This window comes from Equus caballus, chromosome 1 (assembly GCF_041296265.1).
Source record: "Equus caballus isolate H_3958 breed thoroughbred chromosome 1, TB-T2T, whole genome shotgun sequence".
Taxonomy (NCBI): domain Eukaryota; kingdom Metazoa; phylum Chordata; class Mammalia; order Perissodactyla; family Equidae; genus Equus; species Equus caballus.
In genome coordinates, this window is record NC_091684.1 from 105,938,473 (window position 1) to 105,956,791 (window position 18,319).

Consider the following 18,319-nt stretch of genomic DNA (forward strand, 5'->3'; position numbering starts at 1 on the left):
ATTCATCAAAAGGGAAAGATTTCATATTTGCTACTTTGAAAAAAATCTATGAAGTGTATGATGCAGGCAGTGAGGAATTTTTTAAAAAAATAAAACTTTTCAGAAAGTTTAAAATATAGCTAATAGAGCAGGTACTACAATAAAGACAACTTGCCAGCACTGACTGTAAGAGTTGACTCTGAATTTAGAAGCCCGTGGCTTTGAGCTGGAGGCGTGTGACCTGGCCCCAGGGACCGCGAGATCTGACAAGCAGCCAATCGTGAAGGCTGTGCAGCTGGAAAGCGAGCACTGCCTCCTTCAGAATAACCACCAGGGCCTGACCGTCCCCTTGAACAGTCACAACTCAGACCAAGCTCAAAGAAGAGAATTTTATGCTCAACAGGCAAAGCTGCTCAAATGGGCCCTTGCAGAAGCTCATAGGCAGTCAGCTGGGCGGAGTTGCTGTGGAGGCTCGAGCAGTTGACTGTTCGAGTAAAGTTTCGCACTTTCTCTTCTCAGTTGGCTCACAGAAAACACAAAGCGAGACAGAAAGACTAATGAGGACAATAATCACTGCCATTTACCGGCATTTGTGGGACTCCATGCTACACACTTCTATATCAACGCTACCTATCTCAACACCCTTTGTGAACCAGGCCTTCAGAGTCCCATCTGCTGGACTCTAAAACACAGGCTTTTCCTCAGGCAGGCATTTCATGAGCTTCAATCCCAAAGTGATAGACTAGACGCAGGAGATTAACAAAAAATAATGTAAAAATTGAAAACTAAAACCTGGTCCCTGTCCTTGGAAAGGTTGCTGTTGGTAAACACTCGTTTTGGACAAACCCAGCCAACAGGTTCGGACGGACGGGGACTGCTCCCCCGCTCCTCCCTGGATGGTGGGCTGCTCCTCACCAGACTGGAGCTTCAGGATGCCCACTGCATTCTCACCACAGGGCCTGGCCCCAGGAAGGCCTGCAGGATGTGGGATGAACAAAAACCAGAGCCCAAACTCGCCAGGCCTATTTCTGTGGCTCTGAGGAGTTTCTGGTTGCTCTTTTGCCTTAAACCTAAAATGTGTCTGACTGGGAACTACTTCCTCACTCCTGAGAAGCATCGGCAGGACGCGCCCTCCTAGACGGGAAGGCGATGGAGCCTGGTGTCCAAGAGCACGATCTCCAGGACTAGGCTGCTGGGCAGGAAACCGGAGCGCCCACTCATCAGCTTTGGAACCGGGAGCAAGTCATTCAACCTTGCTGGGCCTCAGCTGTCAAAGGGGATGGCTGACTTAACAATCCTACAAAGAACTTAGAACAGAGCCTGGCACACAACCAACGCGAGCTAAGCTATAGCTACTCACAAAAGCAGTAATGAGCACTACCACCGAAGCGGGGAAAAATCTGAAATGCTCAAATATCTCCCTGCCCTTCTGTGTCCTGATGCACAATATCCTCAACAGGAAACGAACACTACAACAGCGGCCGTATTGAGTTGGGGTTAAGAATCAGTTTGAATGCTGCTTCTGCCACTTACTAGTTGCGTGACCCCGGGCAGGGCGCTTAACCTCCCTAAGCCTGTGAGGGGGACACTAACAGCCCCTCCCACGCAGCGGCGGGGACCAAGTGAAGACAGGCCCGCGAACACGTGGGGCGCGCCTGGCCCTCGTCTGCGGGAGATAAATGACACCTGCGGCCAAGCAGGATCGTCCTGAATGAGTTTATCTTTCCAAGGAAGCACAAAGGATTCTAAGTCACAAGACTGCATAATTATCCACTCAGGAAATTCTTCTGCTCAAGAGAGATCTGTTTTCAACAATTTCTAATCACATCAGCAAAGATGTCCAATAACAACAGATTAGTGCTGATGTGGGTTGAAACAGAGTTAGTCTGAGAAGTGGGAAAACTTCTTTTACAATTTTCTCAGAAAGAGAGATCTGAGGGGGGTGCCTACAGGCAAAGAAGAATGTAGGGCTTCGTGTTAACACCCTCTTTAGTTTTCCTCTGGTCAAGATCAGTTTCCAAAGGCCAGGGGGGTACTCACAGCGACTGGAAAGCCTGGCATCTGCTCAAGGGCGACGCGGCGTGCACGACGCAAGGCTTGCATAGCCGTAAGGCACGCCTGTGTGAGACGCGCGGGTGTGCAAAATGTCACCTTACATGCACAGCCTGGCATTTCACACCCTCCCCTGGGTCCTCATTCAGTCACCCTGATGGGGTGAGCACCTTCTCTGGGCCAAGCAGGATTCCAGGCACTGGGGAGCTACAGCAGGCGGCACAAAGACCACTCGCTCTTGTGGAGTGGGCTTTTGGGATGGAGAGACAGGTAATAAGCACGCGAACACATACAGCATTTCATCAAATCATAAGTACCTTGAAGAACATAAAGAGGGGGATTAGACAGAGAGCGGCTAGGGGATGGGGGGTCGAGGAAGGGCTCTCTGAGAAGGTGACGTCATGCTCGAGACCCAAATGATGAGGAGAAACCAAGTGAAGACCAGAGGAGGCCTTCCAGACAGAAACTGGGCAGACCTAGGATTAGCAGGCCCCTCAGGCCAGTGCCTGGTGCTCAAACACGCCCCAGGTGTGCTATGGCATGCCCTGGGGATCTAGAGCCCCCTTAATGTCACATCCAGGCACCCCTCGGAGGAGGCTGACTTGGTTGGGGGCCTATTAAAAGTGAAGGGAAAAGATCTAAAGGGGGCTTAAGAAACCTATCCCCCAACTGCAATATATGGACCTGATTTAGATCCTGAACTGAGCAAACTGTAATTAAAAAGGAAAAACGGGCTGGCCTGGTGTTGTAGTAGCTAAGTTAGTGTACTCTGCTTTGGCAGCCCAGGGTTCGCCCCAGGCACGGACCTACACACCACTCATCAAGCCATGCTGTGGTAGCGGCCCACAAAGAAAACAGAGGAGGACTGGCACAGATGTTAGCTCAGGGCCAATCTTCCTCACCAAAAAAAAAAAAAAAAGGAAAACAAAGAAGTCAGTTGGGGAAACTGAATGGTACTAAGTAGTACTGTTAAGTGTTTTAGGTGTGATGATGGTACTGTGCTTATGTTTACGTTATGGGCTGAATCGTGTCCTCCTGAAATTCATATATTGAAGTCCTAACACCCAGTACCTCAGAATGTGACTGAATTTGAAGAAAGGGCCTTTAAAGAGGTAATTAAGTTAAAATGGGGTCATTAGGGTGGGCCCTAATCCAACATGACTTGTGTCCTTACAAGAAGAAGAGATCAGGACACAGAGAGAGAGACACACAGACATGGACGCACAGAGAGATGACCACTCTTTGAAGACATGGAGGAGACGGCCATCCACAAGCCAAGAGAGAGGCCTCAGAAGAAACCAACCCCGCTCACGCCGTGAACTTGGACTTCCACCCTCCAGAACCGTGGGAAAATCATGTCTGTAGTTTAAGCCCCCCAGACTGCGGTATTCTGTTTAGCAAACTAAAACAGTTTACAGAGAATCCCTGTATCTTAGCCTTACGCACTAAAATACCACAGACGAAATGACAGGCTGTCTGGGACTTGCTCCAAAATCATCTTTGAAAGGGGAGAGAGGAAGGGGGTGGTTTGCAGATGAAACAAGATTGGCCACAAGCTGAGTAACTGTCGAGGTTGAGAGATGGGTACACAGGGTTTATTCTAAGTTCGTTTTACTGTTCTCTCGACTTGCATATATTTTGAACATTTCTATAATAAAAAGTTTTTCAGAAACTGAAGAGGAAACAAGGAATGTGTAAGACCTGCATCTGAGGCTCTCAACCCTGGGGGTGCTTTAGACTCCCCAGGGGCTGGGCCCTGGGCATCAGTATCTTTTAGAAGCAGCAGGGGGAATGCTAATGTTGATAACCATTGAACTACACAAAAGAACTAGAAGTTCTTTATGGGAGAAACTAAGGACGACCTGAAGGAACAGACTGTATGTCCTGCAGGAAAAAAGTAAACACTATAAAAATAAACTGTTCCAAGTTAATTTCTACATTAAAACTCCTATTCAAAGATGGTGATGCATTGTGCTAGCGTTCACCAATATCTACTTTCCCTCCCTGGGGAGGACGCTTCTCCTTCACCCCACCGAAGCCGGGCTTGGCCGTGTAACGTGCTTTGGCAGTAAATCACGACCAGGAGTGACCTCCATCATTTCCAGGCAGAAGGTTCAAGAGCCACATTCTTTCCACTTTCTGTGACGTGGGTAACATTCCAGCTGGTGGCTGCTCCATTGGCGTGGGTCCTTAAGTGAGGACGGTGATGGTGGGGACATGGAACCCCCAGCCAACCATGATGGATGTGTAGAGTGAGGGAGAAATAGACCTTTGTTTTTAAACCACTGAGATATGGGGTTGTTTGTTCCTGCAGCATAACCTAGTCCATCTTGACTGAGAGAAATTCAGCGCAGAACTTGACAAAATAATTCTAAGATTCAACTGAAAAAAATACATAGGCAAGGAGACAAAAGCACACTCAAGAAGCAACGAGCCAGGGTTAATTCTAGGAGACACTGGGCCATATCACAAAGCAGCAATCATTATAAACCAATAATAATACCAGGTATAGAAACAAAAGTCAACAAATATATTCGTACTTAAGTATAGAAAGCCCATAAACAGACAGCTAGACACTTAAGAATTCAACACATGATTAACTGTGCTGAAGGTTTTCAATTCTAGCATGTTGACTGTCGAGCTGCCTCAGTTTACCAGTCAAGAGAAATAAAGATGGGCTGTGCCCTAAGGTACTAGGCCATCTTTGTTGAAGGACTGCTCCTTATTCACCAGTCCAGGGAAACGTTTATTAAAAACACATTGTTTTAAACTAAAGTCACATCAGTAGCATCTAAGGAAACACTAACGCTGTGTCTAGCTATTTTGAAGATACCAAAGATGTGTTAGTTCGGATTTCAACAAAGTGTCTGAATTCTGGATTTTCGATCTTTTTAAGCTCACATCTGTTTGACCTTATCACCCAACGGTTTAAAAATGCGCTTCAACAGTTAAAAGATGTAATGATAAACAAAAAGACCAAATACCACAGCTCGAAAAGTCACCCATCTCTTCCGGGTCACCTGTCTTTCTGGAGAAATACTAAAGTCTAACAACTACGGGAATCCACTTCCAAAATTCTGAGGAAACAAACCGTAACAACCACAAATAAAAGGGAACAGTTAAATTCCTTTGAAAAACTTGGGAGCTGGGCTCTCCCTAGATGGATTCGCCTCGCCCCATGGATTTTCCTCACTCAGAATCTGCTCACCAGCCCAGACACCCACTTAAAAGGCAGCTGTGCAGGATGCTTTTCCCCACAGCCCACTCCTCTCTGTTTGGGAGCTCCAACCCATCCTCCCCTGGGGGACCCAGAACGAATGCTCTTCCTGGAAGAATCCTTCCTTTTGCAACACAACTCCTTGCCTATGGAGACAGGCTGCTTTTTCCATGCTGCTGCCGCACGCTCGCCAGACCCCCACTCATCACACCGTATCGTAATTATTTATGGATATTCCCATCTTCCTCTGCAGAACACATTTTACTAATCTGGGCCACACAGAGCCTGGCTAATCCCTCACTACCATTAACAGATCTTCACGTATTTGAACGAGAATAAACCAAACATTTAATAAATGGTTACTGTATGTTAGGCACTCAACTGTCTGCTAAGTCCCTAGTAACCCACGTTTAATTGTAAAATTACAACCCCTATGTTGCAGTTGAAGAATCTGGAACCAAGGTTAAGCAAACTGCTCAAGACCACACAGCCGTCAGTGGCAGGGCCGCGGTATGCTCTGTGACCACGTCCCACACTGAGCTTGCTCTTCTCTGCTCCTTCAGCCATTAGACTCCCCGACTCGTGTGTGAAGGCCGCCCAATCTCGTCTCCTTTCCCGGCAGCCCGAGCACAGCGCCGGGGGTCGGGGTGGGACCACACAGAACCAGCTCTTCTACTGCGGGTCTGGAGGCTGGGGAGCCACATCCAGGCTCGTGTCTCAGCTTTTCTACTTCCTCAGCTCTTCCACGTCTACTTACTTCTTCTACTCTACGTCTTGCCCAGGTCACTCAACATCTCTGTGCCTCGTTTTTTCCCATCAGAATTGTACTGTCTCGCGGCTGCTGTGGAGATTAAAGGCATTATGTCTGTGTGAGACACCAGCCCTGTAGGGCGCACTTCGAGTGCCCTCACCAGCATCTCTCGCCTTGTTGTTGGCACACCATGCTGTTAGTAGTCCCAAGTCTCTGTTCTGGGCCCTGCGGCCAAGCCAGGCCTCAGCATTCTCTTCTTGTACAGACAGACTTTTATATCCACGGACAAGACCTTATAATCATTCCCCATTACTTTCATTTTTGTTAGCTTTTTCCTGTTTCTGCCTTTTGGACCCAAACCTGTCTCCACACACTCACTAATCTCTGCCTGTGTTATCTGTAAATCTGGACCTTTACCCGTATCTTCAAGCCACTGACCACACTGTTGAACTGAATAGTCTGTAAAATGGGTGTCTTTGGGTGTGGGAGTGAGCGCAGAGGAGGAGCGGGCTGCGGAGCACGCAGCCTGGCACAGAGCAGGCACACCTGCTCACGCTTCCCACCCACGGCCCTCCCTCCTCACCCTTACACGTCTCCAGTGACAGGAGAAACTGCAACAACCTTGCTGGAGGACAACCGGACATTATGTACAAATACGCATAAAAAAATGTCAGCTTCGAAATTCTGCTCCTGGAAATTAACTCCAAAGAAGTCATTAAAGAGAGGAAAAAATTCCATGTAGAGTTATTTATAGCATTGTTATTTAAAATGCTGAGAAACTTTAAATAACCTAAATGGCGTACAAAGAGGAATGGTTAAACAAACTACAACACAGTTTAATAGCAATAGTAATAATAGCAATGTGGCTCCTAAGAAAGATTAAATATAATGTCCATGCATCTTTATGTTAGTGAATATAAAGTTATTTAAATAAGTCACCATAGATAAACACACTACGACTGCACCTAAAAAGAAACTATGTGCACATAGATAAAGATCAAATGGGAGGATGAAGAAATAGAAATAAATTATAGTTATGGTGAGATTATAGATCTAATTTTCAGTTGTTTCCCATGAAAACACATTATAATTGATTGGGTTATAAACATTCCAAATGTTTGTACATATACAGACACATATTTTGTGTGTTTATTATTTAGTGTGCATGAATAATCTGAAGGGGAGTTAAGGAAGAATTGAGAAGGAGTGGTCCAGAAGACAGAGCCTTAGCTAACACAGGACTTCCATGAAAGGCAAGAAGCATTTGTCTGAGATTCACTTCCTGTTCTCAAGGAACTTGAAATCCAATGAGTGGTTCATGTGCCAGATTCCCTTCCCACAGACATTCCCCCGCCTCGTCACAACCCTTGCTTGCCAGTCACAAGAGTCCTGAGGAATGAGTGTCAGGATGGCATAGCGGTGAAGGGCATCAGCTACCCAATCTACCTGGCTCCCAGCCCTGCTCTGACACTTAACAGCCAGGCGACCGTGGGTAAGACTGTCCCTGTGAGCCACAGTTTCCGCCTCTATGAGATGGAACAAGATGGGGTGGTTACAGTGCCCATGTGAAAGGCTGATGTGAGGCATGCCATCATAAATGCCCAGGACAGTCGGCTCCTGTTCTAACTGTGTGCCCCACCATCTCCTGCAGATGGGTATAAATTCTAAACTTAGAAAACTAAGGCAGAAGCAGAAAGGGCAGTGCACTTGCGGCGAGAACAGAAAAAGCTGGGACTCCACTTGGCCACGTCCCATGCTTACTTACCGTAGGTGAACATGCGTGGAGAGGTCAGTTCAATGTTGGGCAGGGCGCCCAGGTGGTTCAGCACGGCGCACCGGTAGCCATTTTTCTGGGCGTAGTCGACAAAGGTTCGGATGTACTGCTTCTCGCTGTGATTGGCAATTCCAGGACAGATGACCATGGTGACGTCATCTACAGGGTAGAGAAAGAGATACCGACACATCCAATAAAGAGTGACATGTAAATGGACACAATTATACTCTGCTGGCTTAGAAAATGGTGGGAGGGAATTTAACATCCATCTTTTCGCTCAATTCTTTGGGGAAGAATATCTTTCTCTTCCAGCTGGAGCTGTCTACATCAGTGCTTCTCCAACTACTTATAGTGAAGAGTCGGTTTTTAAAATTTTCAATCCATCATGGACAGACACTTTTGAAAAGTACAATAAAAATTAATTACAAGAAAAATGAAACAAAACTATCGATTTCACTTTTTATTATTAGATTCAACAGATATAAAATTACTCTGTGGAATTGCTATACAGGTTTCTGAACATTACTCTTCTATATGAAATTCTGTATGAATGAATGAATGAATGGAAAAATAAAAAGTACTGTTTGCATAGATCTCTCTGATCTAGTAATTTCACTTTCCAGTATTTATCCTAGAGATATACTTGTTCATTTGCAAAACTATATATATACAGTATAGACTATAACGGCAAAAGAGTGAACATAATCTACCTGTCCAGAAATAGGGGTCTAGTTAAATAAACTATTGCACATCCAAGTGATGAAATGTTATGTAGCCCTTAAAAATAATGAGACCTCTTTATATACACTGACATGGCAAACTGTACAATATGTATTAAGTGGAAAAAAGCAAGTTGCAGAAAAGGGTTATGATACGCTGCCATTGGTGTAGACGAAAAAAAGACATTTGCGTTTATACATGTATTCCCTAGCTCTGAAATCAATGTAAGAACCTAAGGGTGGGTACCACTGGGGAGTAGAGTGAGAGAGACACTTCTGTTTGCATTGTATCTCCTTTAGTATCTTTTGAATTTTCTATCATGAGTGTGAATGACGTACTTGAAAATATGAATACATATTTTTCTTTAAGAGAAAAGTGGTGTTTAGGTTATTAAATCGTATCATAAATTTTCCCTCCAAAAGTTAAGATAAAGCAATTTAAAAATTCTTATGCAACATGCATAAAAAACCTTAAACATTTTATTAACATTGACTTAGCAATTCTAATTCTTAGAATCTTGACTCAGATTTTATGACTGAGGATGCTCATTAGTTATTTATAGTAACAAAACTATAAACAAGGTAAATGCCCAAGAAGAGAAGAATGATTAAATTATGGTACGGCCGTGTTGTAGAATATTAAACAATCATTAAAATTCTGTTTTTGAAGACTTTTAGACTTTTAAGGACGTGGAAAAATATTTATAATATAATGTATAATAATTCAAATTTTGGAAAAACTATGCATAGAACTAGAAGTAAATGGAATAAAAGGTTAACATTTTAAATGTTTAACATCTTAAAATGTTTCTGTATTATCTAAATTTTCTACAAACAGTATTTGTTCCTTTTGTGTCAGAAAAACATCATAATAGGGAAAAAAGGGCTGCTTTTCTGAGAGCATTTCTTGGATGCAAATACTGCCTTCTCCAGAACCACCTTCGTCAGTTCTGTCTGGCGACGGGGACGACAGAAAGACAGGAACGAGTACAACAAAGAATCAGAGGTTTGCCCTTTTCAACTTCCCACCTCTGTCCTGGTAGAAAGAGCAGACTGATGAAATTGAATTTAGTGCTTTCGTGGTAGAAGAAGGAAAAGCTTTGGAAACAAGAGAAAAATATTTAACTGGGTATGGTAGAGAAATAAATATTTGAAAGATCAGCTACAAGACTTGTAAACACCATGTGAGCTCCTAACCTATTCATTTCTTCATTCCTTCTGTGACTGCTCATTGGGAGCCGATGGGTCTGGGCTCGGGGGTTCTTACATTCTAGCAGACAGATAATAAACAACCACCCAAAGGAGGGTAGAGAGTGGCAGGTACCGTGAGAACGCAAGCAGGAAGGCATGATGGATTTACTGGAAAGGAAACCCTGGTTAGGGAGGCAGGGACCGTGTCCCCCCGGGGAGGTGACGTCTGAGCTGAGACCTCAATGACATGAAGGAGGCAGCCATGGGAAGGCCTGGGGACAAGCATTCCAGACACAGGGAACATAAATTAAACATTCCTCTCTACCTACTCAGCAGTTCTAGTTACTTTAAATAATTGAGAGTTATAACATAATTACTAGAATTTACCCATAAATATTTACTGACTTCCTATAAAAAACTAGGTGCCTTCGCATCCTACAGAACTCAAAAGACACATTCTCTTCCAGCAGGAACAGCATTTAAAAGGTCGCTGCCATCTAACCCCGCTTCCTCAAAGTCCTCATCAGGAAGCACTTTATGAGCGTTTACCGTGCAGGCTGGACGGCGCAGGGCCGAGTTCCAGCAGCAGTGAAAATTGGAGTTATTTCTGAGAAGCGGGTGTCCCGGACCCCTGCATAAGTCTGACCCTAATGCATCTTCTTGTCCACGGAACCTAAGCAGGGGTACCTGAGAGCCTCTGTTACCTGCTGCATCCAGCATTAAAGCCGGCTTACACTGCATCGTGAAGGTTCAGCTTCCTCAGCAGCAAAGTAGGTAACAAGGCTCGGACCCCTCACGGTTGTTGTGAGGATTAAATGAGATAATGGTACCTACAAAGCACTTAGAACAGTCTGGTTTCTGTTGCTGTCACCAAACCAGAGGGCTGGGCCTGGGGGCCTGGGCTCCGAGTTCTCCGTCCTCCCCTTACACCAAGCTTCTGTCATTCACAAGAGGATTGAAAAAACCGTACTCAACAACGCTTTCCACGGAGCTCCATGAGGGGACGGGCAGGCGGATCTGAAGCCAGTCCCTGCTGGCTGCTCCTAAATGATGTATCTCTGCAGACTCCTCACCCACCCCTGGGTGCGATGGCACGCGGCAGTGGCCTGAGCGTGTACACCGTGCTCCCTCCCTGACGTCTGCTCCTTCTCCGAGTGACAGCCAGGTCAGACGACCCCAGCGAGCTCACCTCCAACACAATGCTCAGCCAAGGGCTCGAAGAGGTCGAAGGTCGAAGTGGCCCCGTCAGACATGGTGATGAACTTCCGGTGTCCGTACGGGTGTGGCGACCTTACCCTTCCCATCTTCCCATACAAGGCTGTTTGGATGTGTCCACTCTTCCCCCAGATCAAAGGTGGAATGTACCTAAGAAAGAAGGAGAGGAGACGTCAATCTTCTCCACGTTCATTGACTGACGCTCTGCAAAACCTTGGAGCAAAAGTCTTTCAACCATTTAAGTTTTTTCCTGGAAAATTCTATACACTAAGCATAAATATGAATTTTTTTCTTAACTTTACATCCATGCCATGATTTACTCCCTTCTTCCGTTTGTTAATACATCCTGCATCAGATTAGCTTTAGAAATCAATCAGGCCATCCTTATATAGACAGGACTTCAAATTTAGGGTGTTGAGTAATTCAACAAGGGTTATTTCCAGAATGCAGAGTAAAAAGAAAGCAAGTAATACATCTTGAACACATGCTACTCGACGGGGTCAGTCTCATCACCAGAGGAGCGAATGTATCTGAAACAGCCAGCACAGCACCCACGCTCGCTGAACGCTCCCTTCGCCCCTTCCGCTAACAAGGCAGGCCACCGCGCAGGGCTTACTCCATCAGCAAACCTGCTGGTCTCTGTCACACTGGGAAGCCCTGGAAACTCTTCCAAGAGCCCATAGGCGCCTTGTGCGTGTGTGTTTCTATGTGGGGGGGGGGGCACGGTATGCCCCAGAAAAAGAGCCGGGAGGGCAGGGCGGTAGAAATATTTGCTGGATTAATGAGGGATAAAGGCTTGTTGGCTCAAGCGAGGCACGATGCCACCCTGACAACTGTCCTTTGTGAAAACAGGAGAGACTCTGCTCCTTGGTAGGAAGCGCAAAAATCACAGACCAGTGAATTACCGGGAAAACGAGGTGCTCCAAGTGACAATTAAGAAATGACAACAGTTCACAACCACAGTGCAAGACGAGCTCACTGACTGCAACTGCCGTTGGTTTCTCTTCCTCGGCTTTGAGCCCGAGCTCGACGGTTGGCCAGGGTCTGTGTGCTCTATAAACTAGAGTCATAGAATATAAAATGGTAATGACATCAACCCTTCATCTCTGTATTGTATCACAGTGGTGAGCGTTTTATTAAGAGTCTCCCTTAACCTATTTGCCATTTCATGCCTATCATTTCTATCAAACCACCTGATCCGAGAAGCCCCTTTTTAAATTAAATCAGATTTACTCTTTTTTAAATATATAATACATTGAATCTACACACATTTACGTGAAGTGAAGCTATCACATTAAGCAAGCCAGTTTCCAGACAAGCCTCCCCTTTGGGGGCGGGGAGGAGAGGGCAGAGACCTAAGGACCTGAAGCCACTTGCCAGCATCACACCACAGGCGCCAGTCTCAGTGCTGAGGCCTTGGCCTTTAGAAAGCAGACGACGACATTTATAAGAGGTGGATTTATAAGAGGTGGATTATATTTATAAGAGTGGATTATGACAGCAACAAAAACCAAACATAAAAATAACGTCAATTGGACAAGTGACTACTACATAAGATTTAGATAGAATTTATAAAGGGTTTCAGACTACCAAGTTGGACAATAAATTGTGCATAGAGGGAGGGGAGTGACCCAAGAAACCAAACTCCTCATCATTCCTGGAGGAAAGTTTGAAGAAAGTTTTGTTTATAATATAAATTAAAAATAGAAATGTGCTAAGGTAAAAAAATTTCAGAAGAATGGGTTAAATTTCATATGCCTATCTTCTGATCTTGTTTAGAATACAATGTAATCTTAGAAAATAGGACAAATGAAATAAAATTTCTTTTTGGCTATGCACAGATTTCCCATATAACGATGACACACGTGATCGTCCTGAGGCCATGCTCCTGAGTGAAGGTCACGACACGCCCTCTGAATCTTGGCAATAGCCCTCCAAGTGGCCTCCCAGCCTTGAGTCACCTACTCCAGTGTCCTCCTGGCCACTGGAGGGATAAGTACCGTCATGTATCACTTAATGACAGGGATAAGTTCTGAGAAATGCGTCATTAGGTGATTTCACCATTGTGCAAACATCACAGAGTGTACTTACACAACCCGAGATGGTATAGCCCACTACACACCTAGGCTCTATGGTACTAATCCTATGGGACCATTGTCGTACATGAGGTCCATCCTTGACCGAAACATCCTCACGATGTGCATGACTGTAAATACACAGAGCCAACCACGGCCCTCCACAGCATGGGTCCTAGCTTGGCCCGGAAAACCCACCATGCCCTGGTGCCTGCTTCCCTCTTTCTGCTTAAGCTCCAAAAAACCTGAACCACCAGCCTGGCTCCACCCCAAACAGGCACCCCTTGTGCTGAGCTGCTGTTCTCAAGCTGTTTCTTCTGCCTGGAATGCTTTCCTTCTCTCCTTTCACACCGGTTTTTCTCCTGACCAGCTAATACTTGTCTTTCAAGACTCACTTTCAATCAGGTTCCTGGAGGAGCTGCCCCTTCTCTGTGCCCCCCGGCCAAGCACCCTTGACATAGCTCTGTCCTAGCACCCCCGAGCTTGACTAATTTCTGTGCTCTTTTCAAGCATACTCCTCCCCACCACCTGCAGGAGCCAGCATGTTCTCCTTTGTGTCACTCCCCAGAGCACTCAACACACACTAAGCATGTAGGGAGGACTTGCTGATGAACAGAATACAAACCTACTTAGTAAATCTGAAAAGACAAACATATACGTAAAGAATCATATGCAGGGGCCGGCCCCATGGCCTAGTGGTTAAGTTCAGTGCACTCCACTACGTGGCCCCAGGTTTGGTTCCCAGGCGCGGACCTACACTGCTTGTCGGCGGCTATGCTGTAGCAGTGACCAACATACAAAATAGAGGAAGACTGGCACAGATGTTAGCTCGGGGACAATCTTCCTTAAGCAAAAAGAGGAAGATAGGCAACAGATGTTAGCTGAGGGCAAAATCTTCCTCAGCAAAAAAAAAAAAAAAATCATATGCACCATAATAATGTGAATTCGGCTGTAACATGATTGGTGTTTGGCTGGTGTCCTCTATCCAGCTACCCAGCACCTTTTCAGACTAGGCTGGGACACAGTTCTCAAGGGGTGCTTGTGTGTGCATGTGTGCTTACGTGTGTGTGTGTGAATAAGCGACAGTCTCAGGATCATTTGGGACTTTCTCAGCTCAAAGTAAGGTCCATTGTGCACATTGGAAGTTTCATAATCTTTAATTTTATGACAATACCACCTACTGATAAAACACTTTTTAATTAACTCCACAATAACACCACACTAGGGTTTACAGAATTGAATTTTGGGATAGCATTTACTGCGATGGCACTTTACTGTGTGTTTTTGTTTCTTTATATGACTTATCCACGGGTCCCAGGAAAAAAATTAAAAAACAAAAACCCAGAATAGGTGCCTAGTCACATGGTCTACGTCAGGGAGGAAATACGGAACAAAACAAGAGAATATTTTGAAATTTAAATAAACACATAAACACTTAAGAGATGCTGCTGTCAGAGGCCTAGCAGCTTCTGCTTGTACCTCCTTCGAAGCCTGGCACCACGCTGCAAGGAGGGCAGGGCTCAAGGGCACTGTGCTAAGCAAACTAAGTCAGGCAGAGAAAGACAAATACCGTATGAGCATACGTAGAAGACAAACAGACACATAGATAAGGAGAACAGATTATTGGTTACGAGGGAAAGGGCGTAGGGGGAGGGTGAAAGGCGTAAGGGGACGCATGCGTACGGTGACAGATGGAAACTAGACTATTGGTGGTGAGCACCATGCAGTCTACCCAGAAACTGATACACAAGGATGTACACCTGAAATAGACATGTTATAACATTTACAACGTTATAAGCCAATGTGACCTCAATAAAATACTTTTTAAAATAAATAAACAAATAAATAAAGTATCAAGGAATAACATACGTGTTGTTGAGCACCTAAAAAAAAAGAGGTCGGGGCCCGACTGCCTAGTGAGGAGAAGCACCATGGAGGGGCCTAGAGGGTGAGAAACGGTACTGAGCGCTAGGTGCATTTTACACTTTACAGCGCCACCCAATGGCCTCCCTCAAAAGATGGATCAGTTTGCACTCCTGACAATTATGCGTGAAAGTCCCCGTCTTCCTCATCCTCACCAGTAATTTGGTTGTTCTCAATCTTTCACATTTTGGCCACTTTGATAGGCAAGAAGACAGGTATTTCATTTCAACTTGTGTTCTTAATGTTGATTCGATCTATGGTAAAAAAAAGAAAAGTGTCTTATCTGAATTTGCATTTCCCTGATTCCTATGTTTATTGGTCATTTGTATTTCTTTTCTGTGAATTTTCTGTTCATATCCTTTGTGCATTTTTCGATCATCTTTTTTTTTCCTTTTGATGTGTAGGTATTATTTTCATCACCCCTACATTAAGTCATTATACATTATATGTTGCAAAGGTTTTCTCCCAGTCTATTGTATGTTTTAGTTTTACCTTTTATCTTATGAACTTTTATATTTTGTGGTTAACTTTGTTCAGTTTTTGCTGTTAAAACCTTTGTGTTTGCATTTGGTTTTAAAAAGAGCGATTCTGACACCCAATTATAAATATATTCCCCAATATTTCCTTCTATTACTCCCACAGTTTAAAGAAATGTATTACTCTTACATCCACTTATTTTTGTAAATGACGCAAAGTAAAGATCTAATGTTTTCCTAACAGCTAACTGTCCTTACACCGTAACTGGCCCATCCTTTCCCTACTGATTTCAACGGTCATTTTTCTTTCCCTCGGTGAGGAGGACTGTCCCTGAGCTAACATCTGTGGCAACGTTCCTCTACTGTGTGTGTGGGATGCCACCACAGCATGGCTGATGAGTGGTGTGTAGGTCTGCACCAGAGATGTGAACCTGCGAACCCAGGGCTGCCAAAGCAGAGTGCGTGAACTTAACCGCTACACCGCTGGGCTGGCACTCGACTGTCATTTTTAATATAAACCAAGTTCCCAACTACAAATTTAGATTTGTTTCTGTATTTTCTATTCTGGTTCATCGATCTATCTAATACGACACTGCTTTAATTAATATAGCTTTATGAAATATTTTGAGGGTTGATAGTGCAGACTTCCTTTATTCTTCTTTTTCAAAATTTTCTTGATAGATATTTGGCGCTTGATTTTCCAGATGAACCACAGGATTAGCTTGTTCTAGGAAAATTTTGGGATTTTTTTCCAGACTTATATATTACCATGGGGAGAACTGACATCTTTACAATTTTGACTTGTCCCATTTAAAAACATGGTATATCTCTCCATTATTCAGTTATTTACATCCTACAGTAAAACTTTATACTTGCTTCATGTTTCAATACTCGGTTTTTACTACACTAATTTGCATGCACTTCTAAGTGGTTTTTTTTTTAGCTATTCTGGGAGTCTCTGGACATGTTTTACTCCTAACTCCCTTCTGAAAGCAGAGGGGATGTCTTCTACTTCTTTACCAATCTCTGTGGCATTTTGTCCAGTGTTATGCTGTGGCCAGTGGTTCATAAATGCTTGTTACTAAGAAAGCAGCTAGTTCACAACCAAACATAGAGGCCAGCCTGTCCTTAACTTCTGAACCTATTTATAATCAACATCTGGCTATACTAACACAACTGCCCAGTGGGAAAGACCACAAGGGAAAATCCAGACCTCCCTCCCACCCACATCCCTACACACACATACACGCACTGCCTTGGGGCGGATGGAGTTCACATCAGCAAAAACAGATGGTTGTTTAAAAGAGAATTGAAAAAAAAGGAGTTGATTAATTCTCATCTTTACCCTAAATCTGTGAGTGACCAATTCTTCCTTATGGGACCTGGGTCCCTAGGTTGTAGATCAAACCACTTTATAGCTACTGAACCCACACTTAGCTCTTACTCCCTGTGATTCTCTCCAGTACCTCCCTACCAAATTAGCACAGGGCTTGGTGCACAGTAGGTCTTTAGGATATGTTGTCTGAGATTGAGCCCCCACCCTGACTCACGGCAAGTCCTTTCCAGGGAACCAATGTCAGTAGCAGCTACTCCCTGGCATTTTAAGTTTGTATCAGACAGGATGCTTTGGAAAAAGCAACAAAACCCAACTCAGAATAACTTTAAAAGGGACTATATTAGAGGGAGGCTGAGGTGCTCATCAGATGGACAAGAGGCTGGAGAACCAGCTTGAGGAGGGCAGCACCCAGGAGAGAAACCACAGGGATGTGTCCTTTACACAGTCAGCAGCGTCACCCCCCAGAAAGAGTCAGTATCCCAGGAGTGGAGTGTCTAGAAGAAGGGAGATTCAGAGTGGGTGGGCAGGGCGCTTTGACGTACTACATACGTCATTGGGAGAGAAGAACTTCCCCCAACGAAGCTTGCGTGCCCTTGGAGAGGAAGAATGGATGCTGGGCAGCGGGGAAGTGACAAATGTCCCCTACAAGGCTTTGGGCTGGACTTGTCTTCAGTTCCAGAGTCTTCTTTAGTGCCCCCAATACTCAAGAGCCCCTATCAAACCATCACGTTCTCATCTATAGTTTTTCCCAAATCTCCTCTTTCTGTCCCTGTCCCCAGCCTTGGTCCCAACACTTAGCATTTTGCACACTTCTCAAATGTATTTACTTGAAGTGTCTGCTTCACCTATAACACACGGAGATCAAAAACAGGCAACCTACTTGCTCAAGTGTTTTTTTCTCACACATCCCTCTTTCTAAAAGCAAATTTTATTTAAAAAAAAAAAGTTTGTGTTGTTTTCTTTAATGGAGACATCTAGAAAAGTAGAGTTTTTATGACTCCCAGTCAATGATGTTTACCGGTCTTAGAGTCAAGTAGCACATTTTGGGGAACCCATCACTTTGGCCCCACCACTTTTTTGGGGTAAAATTCACATAACATGGAATTAACCATTTTAAAGTGTACAAATCGGTGGCATTTAGTACATTCACAATGTTGTGCAATCATCACCTCTATCTAGTTCCAGAACATTTCATCACTCCAAAAGGAAACCCCATATGCACTGAGCAATCACTCCCCATTCTCCCCACCTCCCCAGCCCCTGGCAGCCACTACTCTGCTCCCTGTCTCTATGGATTTACATATTCTAGACACTTCACATAAATGGGATCACACAATATTTGGCTTTTTGTCTTGAGATTTTTCACTTAGCATTATGTTTTTGAGGTTAATTCATGTTGTCACATGGGTGGGTACTTCAGCCCATGTTAAGGCTGAACAACGTTTCATTGCATGGGTGGATCACATTTTGTTTATCCGTACACCTGTTGAGTGACACTTGGACTGCTTCCACCTTTTGGCTATCGTGAACAGTGCTGCTACGAACACTGGTGTCCCACTTTTTGTTCCAATACTTGTTTCCAATTCTTTTGGGTATATACCTAGGAGAGGT

General features: G+C 44.5%; 1 protein-coding gene across 2 annotated transcripts in view; it reads right to left on the reverse strand.

The window, feature by feature from the left end:
• The window catches only part of ABHD2 (abhydrolase domain containing 2, acylglycerol lipase), a 96,315-nt gene that overhangs the window by 32,342 nt on the left and 45,654 nt on the right, over positions 1-18,319 (reverse strand). For both annotated transcript variants that reach the window (XR_011438573.1, XM_001503110.6), the window contains exons 4-5: positions 10,873-11,048; positions 7,765-7,932 (exon numbers count right to left, since the gene is read on the reverse strand). Coding sequence is in view for 1 of the 2 variants with exons in the window: in XM_001503110.6 (XP_001503160.1) it covers positions 7,765-7,932; positions 10,873-11,048 (344 nt within the window). In the remaining variant the exon portion in view is untranslated. The remainder of the gene's footprint in view (positions 1-7,764; positions 7,933-10,872; positions 11,049-18,319) is intronic.